A 20,575-nucleotide genomic window follows, 5' to 3' on the forward strand; every position below is an offset into this window, starting at 1 on the left:
GCTATATAAAATGGGCAAGTAACATTTTATAAAATATTTACAATGCAGTTCACTTGAAAGCAGGGCACTAAAAGACTATCTGACAATAATCAAGAAGGTGCAGTGAAAGCACGTGCAAATATTGAAATTCAGTGGAGCTGAACTGTGCTTCCCAGAAATTGTGTGTTCCTGTACTTTGTCTCCGGAGAAAACCCCCTCTGAAGCCAGACCAGTCCTCTGAACTTCAGGCTGATGTCTATAGTAGACACTGCTTGAGGACTGCTTGGGATGCTGTTGTTGACACAGACATCACAAATGATGAAAGATGTTTACTTAAATGCCCATCAACATTTGTGTGTATTTTGTTCTTAATCCATGCCTTTGATAATGCACAAAACTCATGCACAGTAAGAACATCAGAACATGGAAATTTGTTCTAGATTTCCCTCCAGGGATGTGAAGTACTCTGAACTCCAGGAGACTGTACTGAGATGGAAGAATCTGCAAGTTTCTGCAGTTTTAGCCACTAATCCTGTGTGGTGTCGTGACTCAGATAACAGGATACTTTTCTTTTGTCGTAAATAAGAGACATGTTTTTTCTCTGCTGCATTTGCACTTTCCCTAATACATATTCTACTTTTTATGTTACTGTGAAAAATATAATGTAATGTTGTAAGAGAGTAGGTTATTCACTCATCTGGGATATGGAAATCCTGTTAATTTTAGAAGGCATGTTTGATAAAATTGCATCATTGGCAGAGACCTTTTAATGATATTATACCGTGTTACTTAGAGAAAATATTTTTGCATTGGGTTCAAAGCCAGAAATTGGTTTCCAAAGGAGCTGGGTGCCTAGGTTGCTTAGATATTTTGAAAATCTCACTAGGCCTCTGTTTGCAGCTTTTTGGCACCTAAATACCCTTGAAAATCTGGCTCAAGAGTTATTACAGTAACTTGAAGGAATAATAACTTAAGTTTTTCATGCCAGAAGGATTTTACTGGCACTGAGCATCTTGATGTTACACTGGGGGAAATTATATTTACATGTTTGAGAGCACTGAATTAATTATAACATAAAATAAGACTATGTTTAACATATGTAAAGAATCTGTTCTCAAATACATTATTCCTTGTAGGGCTTGAGATAAAGTAAAGCATTTTACCAAGCCTAGGAAGGCTGTAAAGAATGGGTGGCCAGTGTTCAGTGGTTGATTAGTAGGCTGGAAACCAGACACGGAGCAACCAAAACAGGATTGTTTAGCCTTAATGCCAGACCCATCACCATTAATTTTTTTTTCTTCCTTGGTGATACTCTCTTGCTTATGCCTCTTAAAGTCTGCTTGTCCATTTTCCAGTTCATATGAAAATATCTTGTATAATTTCGAAATAACCTTGAAATTATTTATTTTGACAATTTTAATGTTATGAATCAGAAAGAGGAATACATATTTTGGCTTCTGGGTTATCCTTAGGCAAGGGAAGAAATTAATGGAGTCTAGTCTATGTACTGAACTATGTATATATTTTCTTCATGGCCTCAGGAAGACCCCAGAGCTGAAAGCTCTATATTAATTTTTGATGGTTAGTTTCTATTCTGATGAAAACTGTTTCTTTATATCTGTGATAATACAGTCGAAGCAGCAAGAGCTATAGGGCTGGGGAAATGTCAGTAGTACTTTTATAATTTTATTTTAAACTCATGGCCATAATTTCAGGAAACAGGTTTTGACTCGTCTTTCCATAACTTGGTTGTATATCCATCCATGATAAAATGACTGAAAATAAAATTGATAGATCTGACTTAAGCAGAATTTTTCCACCTTGCTTCCTCTTCTGAACATGAGCAATGAGAACTACAAGATATAACATTTCTGACACATTCTGAAGGACTGGTAAAATCCAAATTCTCTGCTACACTAAAATAAAAATCCAACTTGACATGGAAATGGGGATATTTACCACTGAAGTAGATTTGTGCTGAAATGCTGTAAACCTGATTGTTTGCACTCACTTTGCTCTGATGGAAATTCAGGGCGATACCTGACTGGATCCAACACAATTCTTCAACAAATTTTAGTGTGGTTCTCCGATGACCAATACCCCATCTTCTAGGAGAGGATGGTACATAGCCTCCATAATCTCCTCTGCAGTTGTTTGGAAGTCACAGGGTGCTTAAAATCAGGAAGGTAGTTACCTTTTTCTTGCTCTACCTACCACAGATAGCAATACATTCCAGGGCAAACAGTAGAAAGCAATGTTGGCAGTGCATGTCAAACGTAAATTTAAACATATCTTTCATGCTTTCTCTTTGCCTTTCATTGCCTTAGTATCAAACCAGCAAAGGATTTCTTTTATTGTAAATTTAATTTCAAAACTTATTTTTGTTTGTTCTCAAAAAACCCCCTATCCCTTTTAAATCAAATTAATTGCACAGAAGTAGCAAGTGTACAGGCTATTCTACAACATATTTGTATACTGTTATTTAGTTGTATTCTAAGACATAGTTTCTAGCTAACAATAGGAAGACATTTTAAATTTTTTTTTTTAATTAATTGAAAATGAATGTGCTGTGCAATTTGGAAAAAGTGAGATTTGGGAAAGATTTGAAAGCAGAAATTGATGGAACTGGGGCATTAAACCAGCTGAAGACCTGGTTGATATTTTAGATATTTTTACTATGATCAATATTATTTGGGTAAAGTCTTTATAGATAATGGCAGTTTTAAGGAATAAAAGCATATTTGCACCTGTCTGGAGTAGCTCTGTGCAAGAAGTCCCAGCTGGTAGAAAGCAAGTGATGTTTCTGCTTGTGTAGCACCTGTTTCTGATTTCAGAGGGGAAACAGAAGAAAATTACTTCTATGGGTGGTGACATGAAGTACAGCTGCTGCCTGGCAGAAGGTATGTTCTCTTCCCTTTACCCAAGTGAAAACATTTTTACCTTGCATCATGGATAGGATCAGAGCTCCAGCTGTATTCTCCCAGAGGAAGAGACAGAAAGGGATGCATTCCCCAAACCTTTCCTGCAGTTATGAAATAAAGTTCAATAAGTTTGTCATTTTTATTATGCAGAGAAAGATGGGGAAGACCAGAAGGACGTTTTTGATGGAGCTGGCAAGAAGAAAAGGTTTCAGAGTAGAAAGTGAGCTAAGGTAGGAAAATGTTTATATGCATAGAAATAACATGTAGTAATGCTGCCTGAGGCATTCTAATATAATAAATGTAGTCATGCAAGTGCCTGTAGTTGAAGTTTTTCCCTCTGTATTTGGTGGATATACTTTGCTCTTCCCACTATAAAGATGTTTCAGGAGTTCAGCGGGTGTTCCTAAACTGTGGTTCATTTCTGTTGTCTTCTGGGCAGAGAGCAAGCAGAACACAAACATTAGCAAAATTTCTAATTTTTTACCTCTAAAATCTGTGTTTCTAATTTATCTTAAGTCTGTCAATTTTTCACTGTGCTGCTTCTTATGTGGAAAATAAAAAATGTAGGGTGTGGACTTGCAAATGTTTTTCATGGGATACGTTTCTGTGCATTTGTATAGTCTCACTGGAATCAATGAATAGTGTCTTTAGCTGATCTAAATCAGCCATTGTTTACTTCCACCTTGAAGTCAGATTAAGATTAATCTAAACTTAATGGCCAGTTCCTGAAATGAAAAGAAGTTAAATATACAGGAATGGAAAATGTGATGGGTTGAGGGGGACATTTCTCTAGAACATTTCTGGTATTCTAATATTTAATCTTCCTTTGAGTAAGATACTGATGGGAGTCTCAAAGTTACTGGTTTATGCTTTGGTACAATCTGGAAGAGTGCTGGAGGAAAAAACCTAGGAATAAAATACCACAGATGTGGCATTTCAGGGTGAAAATATACTCCAGCTGCGAATTTGTCTGGTGGTGTTTCAATAAGCCAACTCATTTTGAAGGAAGCCTACCTTCAAATAGTGCTTTTCATGAGTGCTATTTATATCATTATGCAGTTTTCTGAAAGCTACATCGTTATGTATGTTCTCTGAAAAGCTGGAAGAAAACCAAGTATTGATCATTTCTCTGTATCTGTATGCAGATAGTATACAACTGGGTCCTCCCTATAAAAGCTCATTTCCACAGATTTTTCAGTCCCATCATCTTTGAAAGCCTGAGGAAGAAGGGAGGATGGAATAATTTGTAAAGCAAGATTCGAGCAGGTATTGAACAGAAGTAGGCAATTAGCATCTGATGCAAAACTAATTGAATTCTCAGGGAAAAAAAGTGAACTGGGCTGTTCTGAATCCTACATTAACAATCCATTGAGGACTTAGTAGAGGCTTTATCTGGCCTGCTTTCACACACAGGTATTTATTGCCAATATGTCAGACTTTCTGTAAATTGTATGCAAGGCAGGTGTTATGTTTAATTTCATCTTAGCTGCTACTGGATAAAGCAGAACTATTTAACTGTTGATTTTTGCTTTTGAAAATGCCAGAGGAAATGTTAAATTTGTTATGTTCGGTGCCAAGAAAAAAGCACAGCTGTACAGGTACCAGAGGAAACTCGTGCACAGCAGCTAAACTGCTGCTGCAAGCATAGTGATGGCAAAGTTCCCAGATCTGCAGCTTGATACAAATACATTACATATGAATATTTTATATAAAGTGAAATAAACCACAGGAAGCAGAAGTTCTATGTCTCTAACTGATTTTTTTTTTTTTTTACTCAAGTAAATATGTGACAGTTTAATTAAAGTAGAACCTAGCATGGTTAAATAATAATAAACCCAATGGTATTTCATGGAGATTCACCTAACCTAGATTTGTAATCTTTTAGATTAAAATAAATTGGGATTTTGTTTTTTTTTTATAATGGACTCTGTTCTACAAGTTGCACAATATGGAGAGAAAAAAATTGTGCTACACCATGACAGTTTTCATATATCTGAAGTACATTCAGTACATTTTTTGTATCTCCAAAATATAGTACATTTAATGCATTGGAGAGTTATGTGATAAGAGTTTTCTATGGGGTGACTCCAGTATTTGTCATTGCAGTTTGATGATTATTGTATGAATCAGGGCCACAGGGATAGACCAAGGGAGGTTTGTTGGTCTCCTAGAAAGTAGTTTGCTTTGAAAGGTTGTGCAGTCTGCCTTTAACAGTTAGTACACATAATTTTTAAAGTCCATACTAACCGGCTATCTCTACCAGTGGTGCCCTGTCTGCTTGGACAGATTCATGGCTTACCTTCTCCAGGTGTTACAGAAACGCTGCAAAGCAATCTGTCAGGTCCATTTGAAATTTACTGTATGTGCACAAGGCTGTCACCAGCATGGGCTAGCAGGAGGTTATAGAGGCTTGCAAATGGAGGCGGTTGCCGTCAGGACAATTTATGTTTCAATTCTAGGCTTATTTCTATAAAAATTAAGGCAAATAATGACACTGTCTCTCTGTGCCTTTCCCCCAAGAAGTTTAGGAATCTGATGACTGATATCAATTAATTTTGGCGTATATTTCAGAGATACTGAGGTCCTAGAGGTTTAATGAAAGTGAAGAGTTTCCTCCTTTATCTGTTGTTGTCTTTGTGGATGACATCACCCTCCTGGGAATCACTCAAAATTTCTCACCATTAGTAGTTTTCTAAACTAGCTGAGGAACATCAGCAGGCCAGGTAGAAATTTACCAATCATCCTGAGTATGTATATAATTTTTTCTTGAAACATATATTTGTCCCTGTCCATTATTTTTCTGTGGAAGGTGTAGAACTGCATCTTTTTAATCATGAACTATCATGGGATTGTTTCCAATCTTATTCTAGTACATCAAAGCAAATTTAGTGTAATAACCTTTGTGCTACTGTATTTTTAAGCAATGTACACCTTATAACCTATTGAACAATAACTCAATCTGTAAATTTTATATTCACTGAACTATTAGTTTTGTAAGAGACTGGCCTCTTAGTAGCAAGGAAGTGGTCTTTAGATGGAGTGCATAATTCATGAGATTTAAGTCATGAACATTTGACAATGCCATATGTAAAGAGCTTAATGTAAGTACAGAAAAGTTAAATTTACAAAAAGATATTACTAGCTGTAAGGCTTTAAAGAATTATTGTTAACAGACTTCTTAATACTGTAAAGCTTTCCTTCATTGATCAGGAATATTGGGAAGGGGCTGTTAGGTGTCGTAAAGCAGCCTTTTCATTATGGTAATACTTGTGCAAGCCAAGTATTTTCAGAGTTGCAAAAAAATGTGTAATAGAATAGTGTCTTACGGAAGGCAAATGATGCTGAAAGAAAGAAAAGGCTGTACTTAAAGGAGCTGTCAGGCTAAAGTCTTTCCTCAAAGCAGGTTCAGTGACTGGAATAGATGTATTGTGATATGAAAATGCAACTACTTCCCACATCCTAACATACAATATATACTACAGTTTTTAGAAAGTGCATGGTAGTAAATATGGGAATAGCAGCTCTGTACTGTGTACAGTTGGAGTCAGTAAAAAAACCAAACTTCTTTTTGTGTACTTCTTGACAGTGACTCTGTCACTCATATTGTGGCTGAGAACAGCTCTTACCTGGAGGTGCTGGACTGGCTGAGAGGACAGGCTGTGGGTGACAGCTCCAGGTTTGAACTACTGGATATCTCCTGGTTCACAGCCTGCATGGAAGCTGGAAGACCAGTTGATTCAGAAATGAAGTATCGTCTCATGGTAAGACAGATCCTTCACTGCGAATACAGTGACATTCAAAATGAATGACTGTGTATGATTGTGGGGTTTTTTTAACCTAAAAACATACATACTTGTGATAGAATTTTTTATTTTAAAAACTCTTTTCCCTCAAGTTTACATGAGTAATTCATACAGTTTTAATAGATTAAGAAGACCTTTCATATCTTCTATATCGGTGTCTGGTAATGCTAAGTTACTACGCCGTCAGATGTTACAAACTAGTAATATATATCATCCCTTAAAAAAAAAAAAGGTGCTATTAAAGGGGAAATATCCATCAATGAAGCACTTGCTGTTGTTGTGGTACTTGTGGTATTTCCACAAATTCTTCAACATCATGGTAAGTGTCTCATTGAGAGCAGTGTGTTTTAATGGGCTCCTGATGGAATACTTTGCCTCTTCAAAACAATACAAAAGTATTAAAACCTTTCGTGTTTGGAAGTGATCAGCTAACTCCTGGGCCCCTGAAGGACCTGTGAAATGAAGTCTGCTGCAGTCTGTGGACATACATTTACAAACCTGACACCATCAAGTAAAACTGCCAGGAAAAAAGTTTTATTATATTGTATTATTTCTCAATGGGAGCTCTAAGTCACAGGGTATTGTGAATGGCAGGCTGATTGGTGAATGGTGTTTGACCTTGAAGCAATGGGTGATGACATTTTCCTCTGCTCTATATCTGAAAAAATTATGTGCTAATTTCTCCAGTTGGAGCCTAGTGTGAAACGGTGGAATTCAGTACCCCCAGTACAGACTGTAAATGATGAGGGTGTGGTAGGGATGCATGGGTGTTCTGTGCACAGCGTGACAGCATGTGCCACTGAGCCATGAAACAGACCCTGCACTATGTCAGGATGAACCTAGTCCCTTGTTCTGTATGCACTCAAGCCTCATGGTGGTGGATTTAATGTGCATTGGTGAAGAAATTAATTCATACATTACAATGTATGAATTACAAGTCTGATCTAAAGCTCTCTGAGGTAAAGTGAAGGGTTCCTGCTAATTTCTGATGGTCTGGATTAGGGTCTGTGTGATCTGTGACCCCACTGCAAAACAATAACTGGGAAACCCATAAACACTGGGACCACGACGACCCACAGTGTGTACCTTCCTGTGAGGCAGAGGATGCCTGAATATTTAGCAGCAATATCGCACTGTTTGCTGCTTCTTCATCCTGTTGTTTAGATTATGAAGAATGATTCATAAATATCCCAAGAAAAACTGTAGCTCCTGATTAATTTTTTCAGTCATCTTTCATTGCCAGAAACTATTTTCTAGGATTTTGCATATAAGAATTACTGTTTAATAACACTTCGGGGGGGAGGAGTGAATACACCAGATGGAGCTGTCGCTCTCAAACTCAGCATAATTCCATGACAGAATATGTGTTTATATTTACAGTCCTTCCAATGAAGTATTTTTGCAGTGTATTTATAATATTTTCAGTGAATCTGCTGGAGGGAGAATAGACCAAAGAAATTAACGCAAAACAGAAGAAAACAGAAAACCTTGCAACTATGCATTATGGAATCTCACAGGCAAACAGGTTATAAAATTATAAATACTGGGAATGTAAAGAAGTTCTGGAAACAAGAAATAAATCCAAAGTGTGAGCAAAAATCCTGTGAACTTTGAGTGTTTCATATCAAGTTTAAAAGTAAACCAAATTACCATTTATGTATGTTCTTAATTTCAGCAGTGTGTGAAGACCTATAGATTCAGATATCTCAGAAAATACCTTTTCATAGACGTGGGTTGCCTTTTTTAAAACCAAGAAATGCCTTTGTCTTTCTCCAAAATGTCTCCAACGATGCTGAAGCTTACTTTTTTTTTTTTTTTTTTCCTTTTTAATCAATGAGAAAGCCACTGCAAGTTGAACGGCCTTAGTTTTCTTTTATATATAAAAGTCCTTTTAGAATACTGCTGGAGAGAAACTTCTGAAAAAGGTAGCAGCACTCTCAGGAGATCATTATTATACTTTGAGACTGGCTCTGCAAGTAACAGCTTCTGTTTTTATTGAAACATAAAGATTTCATGCTAATAAATGTAGAGTGCAATAAGCAAGCCAGTGACAGCTGTACCGTTAACTTTAAAGCTTATAGTTAAAACCAGTCTTAATTATATAGTGGCTCTAAAGTAATAAACATTTTTGTAAAGCAAACAAGGAAGGAAGAGAAAGGATTCTAGAAGTTTAACAAATTTAAAAATAATTTTATTGTTGCCGTGTCACCATGATTTTTTTTTTCTGCCTTGAGAAATTAGAAGGGGTTTAAGTAAAAGTTAATTTGCTTTTTAAGTACTAGACTGAACTTGTACATAATTTAATTGGACTTTCACCAAAGACAAATTTGATCCATTATGTGAGTCTTGTAAGATGTGAAATGAAAGTGAATTAACAAACCCTGAACTCAGGCTATCTCATGAAGGCTTTGAGGTAAAATGGATTGCAGTGTGGGAATGTTTTGGGTGAAATCATGTCTACATGTAGGTTAGTGGTAAAATTCCCATTAATAACAATAGCAGTAAGATTTCATCTTTCAGATCTTACAGTAGCCTATTTGGAAGGTTGTTATTCATGAAGGACATTTGTTTTAATACATTACTAAAAAGAAATGTCCATCTTCATGCAAAACAAGGGGAATAAATTCAGAGTTACAGTCCATTAGCTAACATATTAATTACAATTGTCACTAAAGTACATCTTTCTGTGGTTGCGAATGATCCGAGAGATGCTCTGATGTTAATGATTTATAAGGTATAAAAGGTTGGGTGACCAGAGCTGAGATGGTCTGAATTCTTATTGATTCATTTGGTAACAGTTGGCTTCTATAGTTAATAGCCATCATTTAATTTAATAGGCTATGGAAGTGTGGTAGTCAAACATCCGTTTTAAAGAGAAATCAAAATATTTCTCTGGCAAAGGAATGCCTTTGTCCAGAGACACCTTCCCCACCACAAGCAGGTGGGTATTCTGGACAATAGCAGGACATGTACATTAATATGTATGCAGGGGCATCCCCACATGCTAAAAAGTAGTGCCGTTTCCTGGGTAATGGAAAAGAAAGAGGCAGAGGGGAAGCTTTCAGAGGGATAAAAAAAAAAGGAAGAGAACCATAAATGGATTGGCATCCTCAGTGGCCTTAGGAACTGTGCTGTGACTGCATCTCTTCTGCCTTTTCCTCAGTTAGAACCCAAAAGCTGTTAGTTATTTTTTTAGAAAGGATAAGAGATTTATTTCCTTGAACAATGGAATTCATTCCATATTAGCAAAAGGAAGTACTGCATCTTTTGATCCCTTGCCAAATCACGTGACAGGCAACTCATATTTAACATTTTCTGCAGTGTCTCACTCATGAAAAAGAGAGGCTCTAACTAATGGAAGAAATCCTTCATACTGACAGTCAGAGTATCCCAGAAAATAAAATGAAACTTATAAACTGGCTGCCTTTTCTTCATAAAATGCTGGGTATCAGCAGACTTTATTATTTGATCAATGCTGTCTGGACTTTACAAAGCTGCTGGCTGTTGAATAATGTGGCCTGACACAGTCTCTAGTATCTGCACACCTTATTCACTGCTGCTCCATTTTCTCTTTCTCTTTGTTATTTCCCTATGTCATTATACTTCTTTGTTTGTGTATTAAAAAAAATAGTTTGACAAAGAGCAAAGTAGTCCCCTACAAGATTAATTCTGCTACTAAGCCTCTCTGTGTTACAAACTGATGCTAGTCGTATGGGTTGATTTTCCTGCTGATGCCATGTGGAAAATGTCACTGTGAAGGAGTGGCAGTGACATTCACTGTTACTGCAGCCTGGATGTGGGCTACAAACTCTGACTAGCTCTAGCAATTAAGTAGCCTACGCATTTGGACATTTTTCAGTGGCTGCCCCTGTTCAGCGTACCACAATTTCATTTTAATGTAGTGGAGTTAAAAAAAGGAGTTTTAATGCTTCCATTTTTCTCATATCCATAGTTGTTTCTTCCCAGTACTACAAATTATTCTGAGGTACTGTGAGTTTCCAGGATTGCTTGTTCTACACGGTAATTGCTACTGGATGAAACTTTAGGTTTGTCCCATAATCTGTACAAATGATTTTATCCCATCTGGTCTTCCTACCAAAAAGCAATATCAATCCTGTTCTATGTTTTGCTGATGATAGAAGATCATCTCTGTAGTTCTCATGCAGACATCATAATGTTCCCTAAAAATCAGAAATTACTGTTTGCTGTTGATTTCTAGCCAAAGTTTCTTTTGTTCTTATATATAATCAAGTCCTGTTAATTAAAAGCATAACTATTACTGATTAAAAAAATGCTCAAATATCTTTGCTAAGTCAGGAACAGGATGTTTATGTGCTAGTCTGTAACCCTCTTAAAACACATAGATTTTCTGTGTTAATTTTTTTCTCATCCACAATGCCAGGTAATGCTACATGTAGGGCTCTTGTTCTTTGTGTCTATGTCCTAATGAAGATAATAGCTTATCATATATTCAGTAACATTCTGTTTGTTCACAGTCTTTACAGCTGGCACTATCATTTCAAGCAGTATATTAGCTGTAATCAATCATAGTTTATATGATTTAAAATCAATTTTAAAGTATAATTCATGAATGTGTGCAAAAGTGGATGAGTTGTGCTGTTGATCCTGGCTGAAACACATTTCAGTTATTCCCAAGAGTGGTCTTACACATAAAATAGCTTCCTTTCTTCCAGTGTATACTAGGAAAACTGCCATATAATTCAGTGTTCCTTCAGCTGTGCAAGAAATACCTTTTTGTGTGTGTGAGTACTGTTATTTAACTACTCTGTATCAAATACAAAGGTAATTTAGCATGAAATTATATGTGGGGTGTGTGTGTGTGTGTGAAGGCACACACACATATTTATAGGTTTGCCTAGCACAGATGCTAGGTTTATGTCTGCATGTCTTTGGATACAGGAAAGAAAGGGCTCATCATTCCATTACTGGGGTGAAAATTTCTTCCACGTATCTTTGTGATACTTTTGTTGTTGTTGAACCATTTCCCCGTGGCTTTTGGATAGTGCAATGCAATACTCTTTTGACAGATTGGCCAAATGTTTTCAGACAAAATGACAAATAGCAAAAAATACACAGAAATGCTGAGAACATTTTGGGTGTTTTGAAAGTATTTCAGATTTGGTCACTTTTAATGAAAGCAGAGGAATTAAAGGACTGGGCATATAAAGCAGCAGAAAAGCTGGTGCTAGATTGTCTTTTTCCAGTTGCTCACTAGTCAGGACACTCACATGCTGAGGACTTATGGTCAGCACTCTCTTTTGCTAATGGGGACATGACTCTGTGTATCCTGCCTTTCAGGAGAATTCCCTTCCCACCCTACTGGGGTGGGTTGCCTGCAGATATTTTTGTTGATCTTGGTCGATTTTACATGGAACAAAATTAGGTGAAAGGCAAATGTGTGTGTAGGTAAGCTGATGCTTGGGAAACTCCCATTTAAGACTTGGCACCTGGCTCCTTTTCCTTGCTCCAGTGAACACCTGAAAATGATGTCTCAATTAGATCAACATGTATGAAATGGGCTGAGTCAGAAACCACATCATAGGGTAAACAATGGCTCTTGAATGAAAGGATGGAGGTGACTCTTCTGTGGCTGTTTGTAAATGTTTCCTTTGCTTCACAAGGACCCCAAAATAGAATATTTAGCTTAATGAATTAAATCCAAACCAAAAAAGTTTAATTTCATTTTATCTGGAAGAGGGGGGGAAGTTTATTTTAAGATCATACAAACATTTTTTCCTCCACCACTGAATTTAGTTACAGATTGATAAAGCCAGTTATTTGAGTATCTGCTTTTTGCTTTTTTTTTTTTTTTCTCCTTGGTCTAACATCCCTGATCTTATGTTGAATCATCTAGTGTTTTCTGGAAAAATTCTCTGTTATTTCAAGTTATCTGCTCTTAAAGTGTTGTGATTTAACTCTGGCTGGCAACTAAGCACCACATAGCCACTCGCTCACTCATCCCCAGTGGGATGAGAGAGAGAATTGGAAGAGTAAAAGAAAACTCGTGGGTTGAGATAAAGACAGTTTAACAGGTAGAGCAAAAGCTGCCACGCACAAGCAAAGCAAAACAAGGAATTTATTCACCACTTCCCATCAGCAGGTCATTGTTCAGACATTTCCAGGAAATCAGGGCTCCATCACATGTAACAGTTACTTGGGAAGACAAATGCCATCACTTTAAACATCGTCCCCCTGCTTCTTTCTTCTTCCCCCATCCTTTTTTTTTTTTTTTTTTTTTTGGTAATGACCAGAGCATGATATTATATGGTATGGGATATCCCTTTGGTCAGCTGGGGTCAGCTGTCCCAGCTGTGTCCCATCCCAACTGCTTGTGTACCCCAACTTACTTGCTGGTGAGGTGGTGTGAGAGGCAGAAAAGGCTCTGTGCAAGCACTGCTCAGCAATAACAAAAACATAGCCCCATACCAGTTAAATCCAAAGCCAAATCCTGAACATAGCCTCCTACCAGCTACTATGAAGAAAATTAACTCTATCCCAGTCAAAACCAGCACATAAACTTTGTAGTTTTTCAGTCTTACTGCAATAATAAGAGTAGTAGAGAGACTTGCCTTGTAGAAAGACTTTTTTAAATGACAGTGCCATTGAAAACTCCCTGCAAGAACATACTGCCGAAAATGGAAAATCCCAGTAATCACCAGATAAACTGGTATTGTCAGTTCAGCCAATGTAAAATTAAATGTTTTTCCTAGGAAGATGGTAGGACCATTATTATTCTCTTACCTCCTCTTTAAACATACCTATTTTGGGCTCATGGAGTGTATTTTTGGTATTTTAAACTATTTGACAGTTGCTTCACCAACCCTTCTCCCTCCCCCTTTTTTTTTTTTTCTTGTTAGGAACAAGATCAAGCTCCTCCTTTGAATACACCTGAACCAGAAGTGCCATCATTTATTGCAAGTAAAGTATCTCAGTATTCATGTCAAAGGAAGACAACTTTAAATAACTACAACAAGAAGTTCACGGTAATACTTACTATATCCATGGAAAAAAACCTAGCATAAGTAAAATAATTAATACAGTACTTGCAGCAATATTTCCTATGGCACTCTCAAGAAATTCATGAGTTAAACAGGCAGCACAATTATAATAATTTTTAAAAGTTATAAATCTGTCATACTTAAAATTGAGTACAAGCTTAATTGCATCCTTTAAGTATTGCTGAAAGCTTAACACAGTGGATCTTTAAATACATTAATAGCTTGTAAACACATGAATTTTTAAAACAAATGATAGAATAACGTTCTGAAAATGTCTTTTAGCCTTTCATCACAGTCTTATTTGACAAGTAGGAAGAAATGATAAGCAAAAGTTTGGTTTAGGTCAGTCCAAGGTACTTCACCATTGCTGTGCTACCTTCTCTTTTGCTAGGTGTTGGTTCTTAAAAGTGTGGCTGTAAGCTGCAGATTTACACAACTGCTTAGTTATGAAAACAGATTGCATGATCAATGTAATTAACATGACAGAAAAAAACCCTCAAATTTTCTAGTTAAATAGGAATCTTAGAGACTGTCATATATCCTATTTAATGGTCATAACATGACACTGTTCAGTGGGTATGAAAAGCCCGAGTCATCCGGTCTAAATTCCTAAGTTACTGTGCCTAATGGCTCATCTTGGCTGGCTCTGGATACTCAGTGAGAACTATTCAACAGGAAACATTTGACACAGAGACTCTAATGTAGTATAGCCTGAATAAATCTGGCATAGTTACATTCATATGTTTCAACTATAACATGAAGCACCTCCTCATCTTCCTAAAGTTTTATTATTTATTTTGTTATTTATAATTTTTATGCTTTTACTTTGTGTGTCTATAAATACACACAAATCTTTCAAGTAAATATTATTTGTAAGATTTGTATAAAAAGAATAACAACAGATACCAGTAATTTGGGAATAAAAACATTTACAAGGTAAATACTAAAACCTCTGGGAATTCAGAACTAAAGATAAACCTAAGAGCAACTCTGAAATGTCTTGATCTGGGAATGCACAGTTAAAAATTAAACAATCTAAATTTTGCCTTGTAATGATGCTTTGAAATAATAATAAATTATACTAATTATATAATAATGTTTATGGTACTCAAGTAGGTTAAACTGTTTGCTTATTTAAAAAATTTTCCCTTTTTGAGCAACCTAATGGGAATTGAGTTTTGAGCCTGAGGTTGGACTAGAAACCTCCCGAGGTCCCTTCCAACCCCAATGATTCCAACATTCCCAAAACTGCTTCTTTTGAAACGGCTACCATGCCCCACCTCCTGCTAGAAAACAAGACTGTGAATGTTAACATTTAGCCTCTTGAAAGCAGTCATTCTTTTTCACTGTTTACAAATATCAAATACATGCTGCTGCAGGGGAAGATGTCAGGCCAAATATGGATTGACCCAAAGATTCTGTAAAATGCTGGCCTTCTTGGAATTGCCTTAGTTCTACACTTCCTGAAAACAGTGGAATATGGGAGTCTGGCTCTTTGTTGAATTTTATATAGTAGGACATTTTTTCAGTCATTCTGAAGGTAGAAAGTTAAAAGTAGTTTTGATGGATAATGGCAAAGTACAATGGCTACTCCTAGAAGGCACGAAGTTGTTGATTTTTAATTATCACTAACATTTTGAGCACAAAAAGGTCTAGAATGAGGTAGTTCCCTTTAAAAATAATTTTTAAAGGTACCATTAAAATTTTTGACAAATCTAATATATTTATTTGTAAATTCACACAGTATTTTTCCATTTTCAGAGACTGAGTACTATAAGTCTAGTGAATATATAGTTAGTCTTCTAGCTGTTAAAATCCTGAATTTAGTCCAAGATTCAGTTCAAATGAAAACTATGCTAGTAGCAACATATTCATTGACTGGTTTCTGTTATACCTGTGTTTCACAGAGAGGCAGTCCCTAAATTACTTCCAGGTTTATCATTGCAGCAGTCTTAATGTCAAAGTACAACTTGTATTTGATAAATGAATTTAGCTGAACACATTAGAAGCAAGACAGTTTGATGACTGAAGCACTGAGACTCCCTTCTGTTATCCTATATATCAAACATTTCTGAGTCTGGGTAGAAATTAGGTTTCATGGTGACAAAGGTGGCAGTTTTTCATCCTTGTACTTTGAGAGTAACTGTTCTGAGTTCATGATGTATTTTATTTCTGGCAGTGGTACTGGGCAAGTTGATAATGTGCGTGAGTCTGTCTAGCATCTGCATCTTGACAGTTGTAACGTGTGGTGGGTTGACCTTGGCTGGATGCCAGATGCCCACCAAGCTGCTCTATCACTCCATTCCTCAGCAGAACAGCGGGGGCGGGGGGAGAAAATAAAATGGAAAAAAATCTCATGGGTCAAGATAAAGGCAGTTTAATAAAAGCAAAGGCTGTGTGCAGAAGTGAAGGAAAACAAAAGATTTATTCTCTACTTCCCATCAGAAGACAATGTCCAACCACTTCCCAGGAAGTAGGGCTTCAGTACGCATAGCGGTTGCTCCGGAAGACAAATGTTGTAATAATGAATGCTTCCCCTGCCCTCCTCCTTTCTCTTAGCTTTTATTGAGCAGATGTCATATGGTATGGAATATCCCTTTGGTCCGTTTGGGTCAGCTGTCCTAGCTATGTCCCCTCCCAAGATCTTGCACCCCCCAGCCTACTGGTGAGGGGGAATGTTGGAGAGACAGCCTTGATGTTGTGCCAGCACTGCTCAGCAGCAGCCAAAACACTGGTGTGTTACCAACACCCTTCTAGCTACCGATAAAAAGCACAGTGCTATGAGGACTGCTGTGGGGAAAATTAACTCCATCTCAGCCAGACCCAGTACATAATGTAACAGCCGTAGGGCTGTTGCTCCTTTTCCTCGCAACCAAAGCTTGCAATGACAGCTGAAAGCTTGGGTGTTTATGGACTGCAAGAGCTGGCCTCTTTCCTGGAGGCCTGCCAAGGGTAGTCTGCCTAATGTCACAGGAGCCTGATTCTCAGTTTTGCTGTTGTTTTGTTGGTCTTGTATTAAACCTGTAATTCACATTCTCAAATAAAAGTGTTTCAACAGATTTTTCAGTGTGAGCACTTAGCAAATGCACTGAAGCACTGGTATAATTCACTTGTGCATGCTGTGGGCAGCCAACCATTAAATGACAGATTTTTCCCTGGCTCAATGCCGTATATCCTGAAAATTAGGTCCAAACCATCTTGAATTATGTGTTGATGATAGTATTTTGTTATAACAACTTTATTCTGTGGACCAGGGTTCCTTTTTCTTACAGATTTTCTGTTTTCTTTGGTTAGCTTGAAAATAATAGTTTCTGACCTTACCTCTAACAGGGGCACAAAGCTATTGTTTGCTTATGTATTCTTGGATGAATTTATGAATTCATCCTTTTGCCCTGATACACTGTATCAAATTCCTCTTTAAAATGAACAGTAGCTGTGTCTGAGTAGAAGTTACGTCTGACATCTTTTAGTCTCTTCAGAAGAGCAGAAAAACGGTCACTAATAGCCAAAAATGCGCATACAATGAGGCTTTGAATATGCTGATTCAGATGCTTTTGGAGATGATTTCTGGAGAAATTGGTAATTAGTGATCAGTTTTTAATCTTGAGTCCTGTTCTGTGTATATTTTACCATGAAAGACCACTTATTAAAACCAAATAGCAGAGATATTTGACAAGAGCTCATGAGGACAATGTGGTGGTTTAACACACTAGATGCAATTTCTGTGTTCAACTGTCCCATGTTTCCTTTCTATTGTAACAGCCAGAAAATAACTTACAGAAAGGTGCACCAAATCAGTTTTACATCACAGAAGAAGCTACAGAAGGGTTGGCAAAGACTGCAGATGTGAAGGTTTCATGACTATATTCAGTATAGGGCAAATCCTACCCAATTTATTTTTTTATGAGCTGTTGAGTAGTAGCAGAGCCTGTTGTGTGAAGAATAGACCAAGTATGTCAGATTGCATACCAAGGAGGAGACAGTGGCATTGCGCTGCAGTTCATGGAGGGGAAATGCAACTGCTTCAGACTTGTGGGGCCTCATGTAGTCTTTGGGTCACTGTGCATCATGTACTGTGGCCTCATGGTATGCAGATTTGGAACCACTGCCACGGGCTTTACTGCTTTGGATGATTCAGGAATGCACTGAATGCATAGCCCTGACTCTACAGGTGAACTGTAGCTGTTCAGATGGGTAAAGATGCAAAACAAAAAGGCAAATCATTTCACTGAAGGCTGTACCTTAGCATGTTTCCTTTATATTTGTCTTAAACATTAATGTTATTATGGCATATAATATTACAATATTATTTTCTGGCTCATTTGTAAATAGCTAGCCGTCCTCCCCCTCTCCCACTGAAAATATACACTTGGGGGCTGCATTGTGTTTTCATGTGCTAAAATAAATGGAGTCATTCTGCTGTGCCCGAGAGGGGTTGTTGGATTTGAATATTAATACCAGACTGCAATAAAATTCAGAAAGACATTCTTCTGTGAGGAAAATACAATTTAATTCATACAGAAGAAACTAATTAAGTCAGAGGCAAATGGTTCTGTGATTCTGAGGCTTATTGCTAATGCTACTGAATGTTACTCTGTTTTGGCTGTTACTCATGGTAATGAGAATGTGGATGTTTAGCATGGGAAAGATGCCTAGTTTCCTTTCCACTCCGTTAGAGAGGAAAAAAAAAAAAAATCTCTTTTTTATTTGCTGTTCTTTTTTACCTACAGAAATATGTATCAGTTATGCCAGTAGCTCAAGCATTTATTATTATTCCATTTTAAAACAAACCTCAGGGGAACGTCAGCTTTAATTTTATAATGAACTTGGGAGCTCTATAGGTAGAAAACCACTGACTGAATGCATACTCTTAATAACATGTACTGTCTTATGACATAGCTTACTTCAGTAAAAATTCTCCAGACAGTACTTCAAAATTGCAAATTTTGTAAATCTATGTGAAGTGTATACCTGCCCAAAATGAACTGGTGGTTTGGTCAAAGTAGGAAATAGCTCATTTTTAAGGTAAGTGGCAGGGTGGTCGCTAAAATACAGACAGAATATAAATACACTTGCACTTTTTGGCAACCCAAATTTGTATGTGTACATCAAGTCTATACTACTTTCTTGACCATATTAATACATGTAGTATTCATTTAGCATTTTATGTTTCTTATTACACTGTGTGTTTTTATCTAGGACAGTGTTATGCAGTTGACACTGTAACTGCATTTTTGTGCTCTATCAGCAAATCTTTTCTCACAATTGTCTTGTTTTCTTTCACATTATGTGGAAAAATATGAAACTTCACATGAGTACCATTCTTCTGTTGTAAGAAATGAACCTATTATTATTGGCTAATATGAGGAGCAGCTGGAGCTAAGAGATACTTATTTCTAATGACAGTGTGTATACAAGGACCCTGAGATCGTGCACATTATGCTATTACTGTTATTCTCTCAGCTCCTTTGTTTCTCCAGCTGATGTGAGATGATGTGATAAAATCTTTGGACCTGTGCAAGTATTGGGCTTTTCAGTTCAGATACCAAAAATAAAACTTAAAATATCACGTTGAATAAAAATGGATAATTTTATTTATTTGAAATCACTTTAGTTGACACTACAGGTTGGTTCAAATTGCTTAATTCTCCTTGAAATAAGCACCTGAAAGCATTTATTTTCTCTCTCTGTGGATACAAAAGGTATTCACATGCCCTGTGCCTCTTCCCACTGACACATGAAATTAGGATTTACACTGGGGAAAGCGAGAAGAAAATTATTTGAATAGATGGTTCATTCTAAATCTCTTTAAAATCACTTTGACTTTTCAATGGACACCAAACACTGGCAACAGCAATGTGATGAGAACTAGGGCCCACCCTTTGGATTTATGACTTACTAAATAAACTTCAAGTAGAAAACAGTGATTGAGAGGAAAAGCAATTTAACTCAAATTGCTGTTCTGAGTATAATAGTCCTTCAGCCAGGTATCATGTAGGAATTTTTTGTTGTTTACCATGCTTTGCTATTTAGCTCTTCAGTGGATTAAGTTCACCTGTACAATAGTATGTTATTATTTTTAATTATGCAGTAGCATTTGCAGACTCAAGTAAGATAGAGGCTTTTTTTTTAAAGAGATGCTGTACAAACACATTGTAAAAGACAATTCAAGCCCTAGAGAGTTCATAGCCCTAATAGACAGCAAATGAAAGATAACAAGGAAAACAATGGCAGGGAGGTCTGAACAGCTTTCCAAGGTCACACAGCAAAGGAACAGTGGGTGTAGGCATGGGAATAAGACAACTGCCCTATCCATGAAGCTGTAATGCTTTCTTTACAAAACAGATCAGATTTAGAATATATTCTTGATAGTATAATATTGGTGATATCTGTTCTCGCAGAGTCTTAAACTGAAGTTATTAAAGATTATTTTGTAAGTAGGAAAACAAAACTTTTGTAAGTAGGAAAAGGAACTGCTTTGACAATCTTGTTGAAACGAGCAGGATAGTATGAAGTATAGCATGGGACCATTAGCTTCTTTTGATTTTCTGAATGTGAGTGGACTCATGTACTCTGATATTCATGTTGAAAGTTACTGGGGTAGCTGTTCAGAAAGCGTAAACCAGCATAGCATTATTGATTATTCCAAAAATTGTTCTCAGATATTAGTTGAGAATCTTGTTCTTTGTGTTGATTTCTGTCTTATGATTTTTAGCATTTATCATACTTTAGTGTGCATTTTTACATTTGCAAGATGCTTACTGGTAACATTGCTTTGTTAATGATACCTTATCTTACTAGGTCTTGAATACCAGATATTAAATGAGCTGCAAAATATCTGTCGGTACCTCTT

General features: G+C 36.8%; 1 protein-coding gene across 5 annotated transcripts in view; it reads left to right on the top strand.

The window, feature by feature from the left end:
• The window catches only part of DNTT (DNA nucleotidylexotransferase), a 127,726-nt gene that overhangs the window by 22,714 nt on the left and 84,437 nt on the right, over window positions 1-20,575 (top strand). For 2 of the 5 annotated variants that reach the window (XM_074875008.1, XM_074875009.1), the window contains 3 exons: window positions 3,051-3,130; window positions 6,487-6,661; window positions 13,582-13,707. In XM_074875008.1, coding sequence (XP_074731109.1) covers window positions 3,057-3,130; window positions 6,487-6,661; window positions 13,582-13,707 — 375 coding nt within the window. In that variant the 5' untranslated portion in view covers window positions 3,051-3,056. Of the gene's footprint in view, window positions 1-2,927; window positions 3,131-6,486; window positions 6,662-13,581; window positions 13,708-20,575 lie in introns of those variants that run through there. The other 3 variants (XM_074875006.1, XM_074875007.1, XM_074875010.1) reach the window with 2 other exon arrangements.

This window comes from Strix uralensis, chromosome 7 (genome assembly GCF_047716275.1).
Source record: "Strix uralensis isolate ZFMK-TIS-50842 chromosome 7, bStrUra1, whole genome shotgun sequence".
Lineage (NCBI taxonomy): Eukaryota > Metazoa > Chordata > Aves > Strigiformes > Strigidae > Strix > Strix uralensis.